The sequence below is a fragment of the Diaporthe citri genome (genome assembly GCF_014595645.1).
Source record: "Diaporthe citri strain NFHF-8-4 chromosome Unknown scaffold_1, whole genome shotgun sequence".
Lineage (NCBI taxonomy): Eukaryota > Fungi > Ascomycota > Sordariomycetes > Diaporthales > Diaporthaceae > Diaporthe > Diaporthe citri.
The window spans coordinates 5,172,375-5,184,616 of NW_025064846.1; the positions used below are offsets into that span (position 1 = coordinate 5,172,375).

At 57.4% G+C, this 12,242-nt stretch overlaps 2 protein-coding genes across 2 annotated transcripts; both read right to left on the reverse strand.

Moving 5' to 3' along the window:
* Positions 1–1,418: 1,418 nt before the first annotated feature.
* INS49_001421 (uncharacterized protein) lies at positions 1,419–2,086 on the reverse strand (the record flags this gene model as incomplete). The annotated part of the gene is made up of 3 exons (XM_043162250.1): positions 1,419–1,424; positions 1,481–1,572; positions 1,990–2,086. 3 exons carry the CDS (start codon positions 2,084–2,086, stop codon positions 1,419–1,421), a joined length of 195 nt encoding a protein of 64 aa, XP_043030756.1.
* Positions 2,087–3,744: 1,658 nt separating this feature from the next.
* Positions 3,745–6,069, reverse strand: INS49_001422 (uncharacterized protein; the record flags this gene model as incomplete). The annotated part of the gene is made up of 2 exons (XM_043162251.1): positions 3,745–5,873; positions 5,970–6,069. 2 exons carry the CDS (start codon positions 6,067–6,069, stop codon positions 3,745–3,747), a joined length of 2,229 nt encoding a protein of 742 aa, XP_043030757.1.
* Positions 6,070–12,242: the final 6,173 nt, after the last annotated feature.

Here is a 12,242-nt window from a genome sequence, read left to right on the forward strand (position 1 = left end):
ATGTAGGTACGGTGACGGGGGTTGGCATTTGTTTCACGGGCGAAGCACGCACACGTACGCGCAGCATGTCTATTGTTGAGACGATGCTTCATCTTGGGCGCACAGCGCCTCGTCCCCTCCGGACTGGGAGGGCGCGGCTCGTCCCATCGGTGAGCTGGCAGGACTGGCAGCGTGTCTGGATGTCGGTCTGTCCCCTCTGTCTGCTCTGCCCCTTCCTTGCCCGCTCACTCCGCGCTCGCATTCCGATGGGCGAATCGCCCGCTTCCCCGGGAACAATGACGAGGGGGGGGGGGGGGGATCTGATCCGGACAGGCGTGTGTGCGTGTGAGCGTTTCTGTCCTTGCGCATTACCCGTCTTGGTATGCGTCTAACTTGTTTAAAATTGATTTGGGTTCTTGTGCTCTCCTGTGCCGGCTGGCAGGGCGGTGCGAGGCTGGCGCCCAACTGGGGGAGACAGGAGCGTTCTGGACCCGTGCGACAACGCCCCGATGCGACGCCCGTGACCGTGCAAGGCTGGGCAGAGGGCACACAATAGGACGGACGGACGAATCCCTCTCTCTCTTTCCCTGTGGCCCTCGTCGAGGTACCCGGCTCCAGGGGGATTTGGTTTCTGATCGGCAGTACAGCCAAGGCTTTCAGCTGTCGTGGGTCGCACGAGACGTTACGGAAACGGTGAACCGACGGAGGACGACTCGAGATACATGGGCTTGTCCTTTGGGTACTGCCCGGAAAGCTCTCTCTCGCGGGCTGCCTGCTTCTGCTGGTTATTCACCCAAGAAATTCTAAAACCGCCCAGTGAGACTGACACTCTGGTAGCCGGGGCAGCCGTCAGCAAGTGTCTCACGACTCGTTCCGGAGTGACGACTCTAGGGGAATTTGTGACCTCAGAACTGTGTCGGTGGCCCTCTGGACCATTCTCAGCCGCAAGGGGCCGGCATTGGGGCTCGGCGGTGTCCTTCTCCATTGTTCTATCCCATGCCCGTGTAATAGGAACACTGCCTGCTCGGTGATCGATCAACGTGACGGATCACCACTTAGTCACTCGGGGTCCCCGTGGGGAGAGAGCACACACATACCCAAGCACCCAAAGATGAGCGAACACACACACACACACACAATACACGCGTCCCGCAGCCCCGACAAAAATAGATCAGCGGCGACGGGGCATCACTCTGGTAGATCCGGAAGCTGATTCAAGCTTCCAAATAATAAGATCTGCGCTGCAATGTCCAGGTCATCGCCCAAAGGGGCTTGAGCCTCTTGGCGACACCAAGGGCTGAGGTCAAGAGTCAAGAAGCTTGGGGACGGGACAATCCTGGGATGGCAAGTGCGGCCCGCCGACGCAAGACTTGCAGGCCAAGGATCCGATCCTAGCGGCACCGGCCGCAGTCGACAGGAAACAAGCTCGACCGACCCGGTCAGGACTCCTACAGTAGAGGGAGGTGAGTTAGCAACGGGCTGCCCCCACTGGGGAATTCACATCGGCCGACAGTCGGCTTCCGGGGCGGTCGCCGGCGACTTCGTTCATGTTCATGTTCATGTTCATGTTCATGTTCATGTTCATGTTCATGGCTATGTCATGCTCAAGCTCAGGTTCATGTATGATGTGATTCAGTGAGCTTGGCTGGCGAGCGAGCATCGTCGCAGACGACTAGTCCGAGCTCGGGAATTTAGTGTTTTGCAAACAGGCAGCCAGGCATGCCTATTGCTCGTAGATAAGGACCAAACGGACTTGCAGCATCGGAGTTGGTGCCATACACACAGACACACGACTCCTCATCGACGGCGGACGCAAGCACATTGCATCTGCATCTGCATCTGCATTGCATCGCACCACACCACCACCACCACCCCATGGGGCTGTCTGGGGCCGGCCAGAAGGAACCGCCTGGCTGCAGGCGACAACGGTTGCAGGAGGGAAGGGAGGAGGAGGATCTGCTCCTCGCGTTCGCCACGTATCGGAGTGTCCCAGCTGGCTGCGAGGCTTACTGTCACCCCCGAGACCGATGACCGCCCTCGACACCACCGGCGTGGCAGCATCATCACGATCCCGCACCGTCCCAGCCTGCCACGCCTGGGCTGGCATGGTGGGGTCGATGGATGCATGGATGGATGACGGGGGCGAGGCGGCGACCGTTAAAGTGACAGGCCCGGCCTCAACGGGTGACTTGACTTCACATAGCAACCCCCGCGCTCTCTCTCTCTGTCTCTCTCAATCACCGAGTGGCTGACGGGCTGACCAGCTGGTATGCAAATCGCTGACCGCACGAGAGAGGGCCACCGCCTCCTAAGCTCCGATCCAAGGTGCTCCCCCCCCGGAGCGAACATTCCAAAGCCACGGTAGAAAGCTGCTGTACGACACCAGTTTCGCAAAGCGAAGGTAAGCCAGCCAGGCAGGCGAGCCAGGAAAGCAAGGAAGCAGAAGAAGCAAGGAAGCACTAGCGGGAACGTCCAGAAGGGAAAATCCGGGGAAGCCAACCATGTCATGGAGGGGGATGGGGGAACGCCTCTTTCGTCGTCTCGCCGGTCCAGGTGTGGTAGCACCAAAAAAGGGTGGGAGGGGCTCCAAACCAAAGCAAGACCACCTGCCAGTACCGTGCGGACTTGAAGATTCCGGTGCGGACTCCCGGGAGGCGCTGGTCGCTGGCGGTAGGCAAGGCCGTGGGGGTCACACAGATTGTCTGACTTGCGTGTGCCAAGGTCGAGGGACCTGCCAGGGGCGGTCATCGATCGTCAAACTTGAGGCCTCGGGGCAGGCTGTGGGAGTTGCTTGGCAGCGTGGACTGTCACTCCTGAGGAGAACTATAGGACTAGTGAAGGTTATTCGTCGGTCGGTGTCTGGAAGAGGACGGGCACAACGTTCGGTGGACAAGATAGGGGCAATTAACAACCGCTTCTCCAGTGTTCGCCCTTGCATTGGTCCATTGTGCTTGACATCAGCTAAAGCTTCAGGACGGAGGGGGCAGTGAGGAGAGGGAGACGGAGGAAGAGAGTGGAGGCCCTGCACTTACAAGGGGAGGTTTTAGAAGAAGAAGACGGCGGCAGCACGACATGGCCACACATGACGGACAGGTTCACCTTTGTACAATGGCAACCTGACGCGGTGTCGGACAAGGAGGCAAACTCTAATCTCAGGGCGCTGCCGACTGCTCTGCAATCAGGGGCTTAAGTTAGCCATTCCATGGCAGTTGGAAACTCACGATGCTACATCCCGCGCAGGTCCAGGCGGGAGGTCAAACAGTGATCTGTATGTACTGCTGTCGATTAAAACGAGACTAGTAACGACGCGGGTAGACGGCTTTGATTGGCTATGTACATTTGGGCTTCTGCCGATCGATTAACGAGGTTCTCTTGCTGTCCTCTTTCGCCCGGCACCCATCACTTCCGTGCTCTTGCTCCTGTGAGTCAAGCTATAGAATCGGAAGGAGTGGGCGGGACCCTTGCTGTATTATACGGGGTCTAGCCCACATGAACCAAACGGAAATAACACTTGTTCCAGTTTGTGACGTTGTATAGCACAACCGCTTCTCACATTTCCCAAAGTCAACGCGCCCAGAATAACCATCAACGCCTGTGCCAGTGGCTGCAAATGCGAAGGTCGCCCAGGTCTACCTTGCCTGCTCCGTTATACCCATTGTGGATCTCGTCCCTCGTGCCAGGCTGCCATGCCCATGTAAGGAATTAAAATATAAGTACTGCCTCTGTCCGATTCCGCAGTGTCGCCTGAATTGTTGGCTGCCGTTATCAGTAACCAGCCTTGCCGGGCATCGGCGGCAGGGAATGGCTGTTCTCCCACTTGGGTGGCAAGTGGTTATGGCAGAATGTCTTTGTGGTCTTGAGATTGAACGATGAACTCTTGGTGGCGTCAATGACCACGTCAGGATCGTCATAGCTCTCCGGCTGGCAGCACTGGATATTCTTCATGAATCGGATGTTGGCGATCTCAGTTATGGTGGCCCGCTTCTTGGGGTTGGGATTCAGCATCATAAGCAAGATCCGACGTAGTGCTGGCCTGTTGACACCCTTGTCGAAGGGCAAGTATGTAGGATAATCGTTCTCGGTGATAGTTGCGTTGCCGTCGATGTGTTCGGCATTCCACTTGTCAAACGACTGAACGAGCATATCATAGCTCCGACATCCCTGTGCGCCCCAAACGGCCTTCTCCCATAGGTTTGCCGAGGTCATCATGTTGAGCATCACGCAAGCAGCACTCCAAACGTCAAGCATGCGCGGGTCATACTGCCGATCCCTGGCCAGGACCTCGGGGGCCATGTATGGCTGACTTCCGCAGATCCCAGGATTGCACATCCGAACTTCTCCATTCATCTGTCGGCCACACTCGCCGCCTGATTCCCTTGCGGCAGGATGGATCCCACAGAATACCTCTGTGACGCCAAAGTCGGTGATTTTCAGTTTGCTGTCGCTGGTCATGAGCAGATTCTCAGGCTTGATGTCTCGGTGCGCGATACCGTTGCTGTGCAGGTAGTTGAGCCCCTGGACCAACTGCTTGAACAGACAAAGGCGATCCTTTTCCCGATCCTCATTCAGGAGGTACTTCTTCGTGAGCAAGGTGTGGAGGTCGCCCTCAGAACAGTACTCCATGACGTGGTTCCATCGCCCGTGGTCAATGCACAGGCGCACAGTCTCGACGATGTTGGGATGGTGTAGGCTCTTGGCGAGGCTATACTCGGACTTGATCTTCTTCTCATATTCCTCCTTCGTGTCTGACTTGTCCTTGCTCCGGAAGCACTTGACCGCGTACAATTCCTCCGGGAAACCCTTGCGCGACATGATCCGGACGGTGCTCGTGGCGCCCTTGCCCAACGTCCGCGTCAATTGTCGTGCGAAGGGATGCTTGTGCTTGTACTCGAACTCGTTGAGGAGGTCGCCAACGTCAATTGTCAATTCGTCGGGCAGGCTCAGGCTTAATCGCCGGGCCTTGACGCCAACACCAGCTTCTGGTCTCGCGTAGAAGACTGCCGCAGGACCGAGCTGGCCGTCTTGTGCTTCACGGTTCTGGCCACCATCAAAACTGCTAGCCCGTCTTAGACTGGCTTGCTTCTTCGAGTTGCGTCCATTGCCGGTAGCAAAGTTGACTGCACGGTTGCGGAGCGTGAGACCTGTTGAGGCGCGGTTCTTCTTGTGGTGCAAGAAGTCCTCAGGCGTCGGAGCTAGCAGATTCTTACTGCGCTGCTTGTTATCGTACGTCTGTGTGCCGGGCGAAGGTGGTGTATTGGAGCCAGGCGTGGTGGCTGTTGACCTGTTCATGGACCACCTCCGGTTGGCCTCGAGGGAGTCCTGGTGAGCGACAACGACCACGGGCTGGTCGTCGTCGCCCTGTTGGCCATTGCGCTTGAAGAGATTTGACATGGTGCGTTTAAAGCTGGTAGAGGTACGCGTGCTGCGTCGCGAGTCTTTCACGGAGCCTGGCTGCGACTCGTCGGCGGATGTCCTAGCGGTGGAGGGCGGCGAGATTGGTCTCGTGGATATGCTCTTCCTGGGACTGACGGGCGTCCTTTGAGGGGCGACTGAGGTATCAGCAGCAATCTGCGTGTTGATGTTGGCCTCGAAGTTATGGTTGGCGAAGGGTCCTTTGCGCAAATCGATTTTCGACTGTGGAACAGTGGCGCCGTCGGACTCTATCGAGGGAAAAGGGATCAGAGAAGAGTCAGTGATGTCGGGATGACCCTGGTTGTCGTGGGCCCTGTGGGTGCGAAATTCCGAGGACTGTCTGCCGCTCACGGGGGTCACTGGTTCGTTGTGTGCGACACTCTCGGAGTCTTCATCGCTCTCCTCATATATTGGATTTGAGAGGTTCGTGGCAAACTGGGGCGGAGAGGACGACGACAGGCTGCAGTCGTCTTGTGCAGGTTCTAGAATAATCGTAGGAGTTGAGTTATCTCGAGTGGTTTAGGCAGTCTGGAGTGAGACATGTTGACAAAGAAGGCAAGGGATGGTGGAATAATTACCTGAGGTTGATGTTGCAGCGGGTGAGGCTGGAACTGCAGAGATCGGGGCGGAGGGTTGTTGAGACAATGCAGGAGGGCCTAGCATGGTCGAGGATGCCATTACGGACTTCGGGAAGGAGGAAGGAAGGAAGGAGGGAGGTAGGTTAATGACTAGATTGAGTTTGGAAGGCTGTCCGTTTCGAGGTGGTGCCGCTTGCCCCAGTAAAATCCCCAAGGCCTGGTTCACCCCCTCACTCTGGGGTGGGAGGCTAAGACGTCAAGAGGCGGCTAAGAAGGGCCGGATAGCAAGATTTGGAGCGGGCACAAGTAGAGGCGCGCTGGAACTGGCAGAACCGGAGTTACCGAGTCCAGACGTTTCCCGTTGCTGACAGTGAACGAAGTCTGGCAGCTCGTGGACGAGGCAGCTGAGCGTGCCCGCGGGCGTGATTTAAGCAGTCGACACTCGCACGGTGCAGGCGAGGTAAGTTCACCACCCTCCAAGACGGGTGGGGGCGAGGGGGGCGGATGGGGGCGAGAGTTCGATGGGGAGGGGCCGAGGGGCTCAGCGGAGAATGACTGCTGCGTCTGGCCTTCTCTGCAGGCTTCTCTTGTCTGTTTCTGCGTTGCTCCTTGACGACGTCGAGAGGGAATGTTGAGAGGGAGGATGCTCTCAACAATGAGGTGTCAGATGGTGGACAGCAGCCCGAGTGGTTTATATGTGACGATGGGACTTTGAGACAGGTACGACCAATGCCGAGAAATTGATACTTGTTGCCAAGCAAGTACGTCCAGATGCAGACGGGTTCGTGTAGCCAGCGAGACAGCAGTGTGATATGGTGATGATACGGTAGGTCGAGGTGGCGTCGCGGGTGGTACCTGAAACGGTGCGAGATCTACCGTCGCAGTGGAAGAAGGCGAGATGGCGAGTCGTCGAGAGCCAAGAGCCGGGGAATATTGTGGATTGGTCGGGGTCGTGGCTGGGGTATCACAAATAAAATCAGATCCAAGGGTAGAAGGGCGATTGCTTCTTCTCGATCTCACAGGATGTGGGAAGCAGGAAGAGTAGAGGTCGAGTTTTGCAAAAGACAGGAAAGATATTCCAGGAAGATGGGGAGGGTCCCGTTCAAGAGGGCAATGCTAGCTAGGAGATGTAGGGTACTAGGCGCAGGGCCCAGGTGCGAGAGCGGCGAGGCGAGGCGAGGCCAGTCCAATATGCAATGCAACTCGACATCCAAAGAAATGCAGGAGAAGGGGACAGACGGGGGTTGTGACTGAGGGTATTATTGGATGTGGGCATCCTCTTTGCCAGGCTTGTTCGACACTCAAATCAGTCAGTGCGCCAACAGCGATCAGTGACTGGCAGCAATCGGTCGCTTAGGCTCTGGGGAAAGATTGTGGACAAGGTGGGACATTTCTTGGTCCGCAGCACCGTGTTGGTGCGGACGCGAGCGATGTACCGGCCCAGCCTTGGTGTAAGCCGGCCAAGGAGTGGGACAAGTCTGGATATCGTTGGCTTTGCCCTGATACCGAGCACAAAGGCCCCCCCCCCCAACTAACCGTAGACGGGAATCGTCTTTAATGAGCACGGCAAGGTACCCATCGCCGACGGTGCTATACACGATCATGGGCTCCAACTGCTAGGGCATACTAGTGCGACAGTCGAGAGATATGGACTGCGCTATGCCCTCGTCTCAACAAGCACAAGCACATGCACAAGCACCAGCACCGGCGACTAAGTCCTGCCCTGGCCGAGTCCTCTGGCCCTCTGGCCCTCCGTCATTCTGGCACATTATGATCTTGACATGTAGCTGGCAGCTCTGGCGCCCTCCAGGAGCGGCTTGGGGATGACGATGGGTCACGGCAAGCAAGGTTGAATTGTTGGCAGCTTCCTCCCAGCCCTCCCTCCGCCCCTCCTCCGCCCTGCTCCCTCCCAAGCCTCTGGGCTCCCCCAGAACCCAAGACCCAAAGACCCAGCCCACAGATGCATGCTGTCGCAATAGCGGAGGCCATGCCAGCGGGAACACCTGACAGACTGGCTGAGGGCATCGACCCAGGCCGATCAGTGAGGCTTGGCTTGGGGCCAGCGCCTATCTCGCACCAGCAGACTGGAAGTGAGCAATGCCAATGCCAATGCCATGTAATGCCATGCAATGCCAGCCGAGGCCGTGCTGGTCTTTCCCCCCCCCCGTGTCCAGTTCGATTCGACAATAATAATGGAGACGATGGCCCCCCTCGAGTCGAACAGCTCATTCCTGACTGTCCTGTCATTGTCACTCCTGACCAGTGTGGATTCCAAAAATGAGCGATTTTCGAGTCTTTGGCTATCTGCACCGTCCTCTGTCATATCCGGCTCCTTATTGCCGCGCGATACGGCTGGAAAGCGCACCATGCCTCTCCAGAGCAGCCGAGCAGCCGGGCCAGTCGAGTACCCTGACTTGCGAAACCCGTACCGCCGACAATTCAAGCGAACCCCCGGTCCCTGGCACCTGCCTAATCATTGGACCGCCACGGCAAAGTCGGCTTCAGCCAGACTCACAATGCAGTCAGTGGTTTTTTGTTTGTTTGTTTCGCCTTCAATCGCCTCGCCCACGTGCGTTCTGCCTTCTTCTGTCTTGAAGCGGCAAAGTACTTCGGAGAACGGGCATTGTCTGCCTGCTGCGGATTTCAAAGCAGGCGTCCTTTGTCAGCTGGTGCTCAGACGCACCTGCCAGCGAGGGTCACGATCGAGGGACGGTATTCCGTCGTAGCGGCCTACTGCCCGTATTGCTGAGATGTCCATTGGCCAATTGTGTTGGCTCGGCCCGTGACCTCGACCTCCCACGCCTGTCAGATATTGTCATCGGCCGGCCAAGGCCCCGTGCCCAGAACTGGTCCTTCGGGGCTACTTGCCCAAAGTTTGGGGTCTGGTGGGTTCTTCTTTTGCTCCTCCATGTGTGCAGCCAACGTCTTGGGTGAAGCGCATGTCACGGTCATCCATCAGTCATTGACGCGATCCTGCCGTGGCCATCTCAGCAGCAATGCAGCCCACTTGTTCACCAAGCTGGCGGGGTGGGGAAGGTCGCTGCTGAGTCCGGTCGGTCATCCGCAGAACGGAGGTTGACGTGAGGGCGAAAGGCCGAAGGCTTCGAGGCCAACCAGTCCTGCCTGTCAAGCAGCCAGGCGACGCGGCTCCTCTCCCCTGGGAACGAACGGTAGGACAGCACTGTCAGACGGTACATGGCCCTCGCGTACAAGTACTCCGTCCACGGCATTGCTTGGCGATCCGCACCGTTTCGAGAGGAGTCCAAATCATCGAAATCGGCAACCCCACGAAAGCATCCAGGGTTCAAGGGCAGTGGGCAGGGCAGGGCAGGGCAGGCGCGGACAGGGAACAGGGCTCTGTCGTCATCTTAGCAGGCTCACGAGGTGCTCGCCATATCCTTGTCAGCCTCCCTTCTCCACATTTCGGTCCCCAGTCGAATCTCGTCTCCAGATTTCCGACTCTAAATTGGTCTTGCACGTCTTGATCATTACAAAGTATGCGTACGTACAAAGAAATCCAGCGAATGGCCCTGGGGACCCGGGAGATCTGGCTATTGGACTGCTACGGCGCCCCATTACATCATTGCCTCTGCCTCGGTATCTGCCCGCTCGGGCGCCGTCCCAGGTTGATGGCGCTGCCGACTCACTCGCCTCAATTCACTCACTGGCGCACCGCGCACCCGCCCACACCCTCCAGCTGGTTAGCTGACGTGGCGAGAGCACCAGATGCCGTCGTGGGTTTGTATTGACTTTGATCCGTCTGTCTGGGCAGAGTGAGCCCAGACGACGCAATTGTGGGAGGACGCACCACGCAAGCCTCCTTCGAGTGCCAGCCAAGGCCCAAGGCTCCAAGTCCCAAGGCTGCGAGACTTGGTACTCCCCATCCTCGGTTCGACTTTGGCCGCCGCTGCTCACCGCCGAGACCTGGTGTTTGTAATTTGCGCACGCGGGGGGCTCAGTGCAGCGATCAACCATGACCCCGACCTCTCATCCGACGAGGCCTACCCGGATTCCGGATTCCAGACCTGCGCACCGCGACCGCAACAATCTTGTCGATAATTTTCACGTCGCTTCGCACGCCTCCTCCATGACCGCCTTTTCATCCGGGATGCTCGAATTGTCTGGTGATCAACCGCTGATGCAGGTCATCCTTCAGATGACTGACTGTCTGTCCGGATAGTCACCGAAGGGGCCTTGGATGATGGTTGTTGAACTCAATCAGTCTGCACGTAGCAATCCGAAACTTGAGAATATGGTGTGCTTCTCATTTTCCCGCGTCTCGCGCGCCTCACCCACCGTTGTTCCTCCAGGCCTCAACATCGGGACACCACCAAGGCCTGGTTATACCGATGCGCCCAGCCCTTCGAGAAAAATTCTAGGCAGTCTGGATCGATCCAACATGCACACGAGGTTCTGGGAGTCCGTCAGGGGACACTTGGGACTGGCTCAACCACATGTGCCAAGTCGAGCATACAGGAACCGCTCGCCCAAAGTGACGAAAGGCTGCACCCACCAGCTTCGGTCCTACCGCTGTGAGCCGACGGCTCAATGCAAGCAATTCTCTGACTCTGGGCGCCAATACTCAACGGCCGAGCGGAGGATCTTCCATCAAACAACAGCAGACAACACGACGCCAACAGCGGCATGCTCGGCTTCTCGACCAGTGTCACATAAGGCGCCAGTGTCAACTGGTTGTCGGCAACACTGGGATCACAGTCCGCATGCCCTGGTAATGCTTTCTCACCTTTCCCAGTAGCCCAGACAATTCTGGATGCGCCGAAGAGTTCGTTTTCGGGATCTGAATAAATCGATGGTGAGCCGACACCGATAAGCCGTCTGTCCCAGATCCGCAACCCGGATGAAGCACGGCGGTTGGCTCGCTTTCCATGCATGAGCTTCTGCACATGTCCTAAAACGACGGTAATCCTGCGACTCGCAGGGGAGACGCTTGATACGCCGGCTCGAGACGATTGGGTTCCGCTAGTGTCGACTGCTGCAGCCCTCTCGTCTCGTCACGCGCGGGCCTGCATCCCACCCACCCCCTCCCTCTGGCTCCTTAGTGCCGACGCCTGGGAAAGATGCTACCGATGTGTCGTGCAAGCGCTCCTGTGCCGTCCCTGGCCTATCTTGCCCGCCAAGACGAACACATTTGAAGTAACCGGATCTGGCACGACGTTCAGTGATCGACTCAGGACGCAGAAGACAAAAGCTTGTCTATGCGGCTGGTCTTGGCTTTCAACCGCAAGGCTGAGAGAATCTATAATTCCACGTTCGGTAATACAAGATATCGCACCTAACGAGACTGCCACCCCAGGAGCTCAACATGCTTGGGTTGAGCTCATGGATGCCGTCCTACGGAGAGCGATCCATCTTCATGTACGTGCTGGGAGCCGTTCATCAATCCTGCAAGTGCAAATCGAGTGGTGTGCGAAGTGCGTCCGCTATCGCAGCTTGGGTCAAAGGGACCGGGCTGGTGTACTTTCTGTCTTCTCCTTCAGCGTGCATCAACGGCCTGGGTGAAAGCCTCCAATAGCCGCTGCTTCATCGCCATCATTCAGGGAAATCAACGGGGACGATCACAAGTCCAATCCCTACTGGATGGCTCGGTGGTGATCGACGTTGCTCCCATCGGACGGGCCAGCGCAGACTGCAGAGCTGCACATAGCATCACAGGGTTGATGGGGTGCAACCCAACGTGCATTTCTGCGCCAGCTGCATCTCCCGCGCAGTGGCTGGACGCACAAGAAAGCAGCAGCGCACAGTTGCTTGTAGGGCTGCGTCAGACCGATTACCTCCCATCCCATCCCATCCTTCAGCGCAGTCGAACCCCAACAGGCGGTGAGTTGCGGGGCGATCATCATCAACAGCGTAACGACCAGAAGAAAGCCAGCGTTTACTGCTTCTGGCTCGGGACACTTCTGTTTGGCTTTTTTTTCCCTTTTTTTTTTTTCTGGTTCACGCCACGGCAAGATGTCCAAGCGATCGTGCACAGTTCGATGCGCAGATTCTCCCGGCTGGGCGGGAATGCAACCACGGGAGTGACACGTTTCGCTTTCATGGTTTCTAACCACATTAGCGATGCGCGTTGTGGCTCCGTGCGAGGCTGCACGGCGGCTGCATCAGTGTGTGTTCGGGCCTGCTCCCTGCTACTTTCTCACCGGTAACAAGGCGCCTGAGGTTCCACGGCAGCGCAAGCCGAGATGTCGCTCACCAGCACGAAGCCGTGCTGTGCGATTGGTCATGAAATGCCTCAGAACGGTCGATGAGATGTGC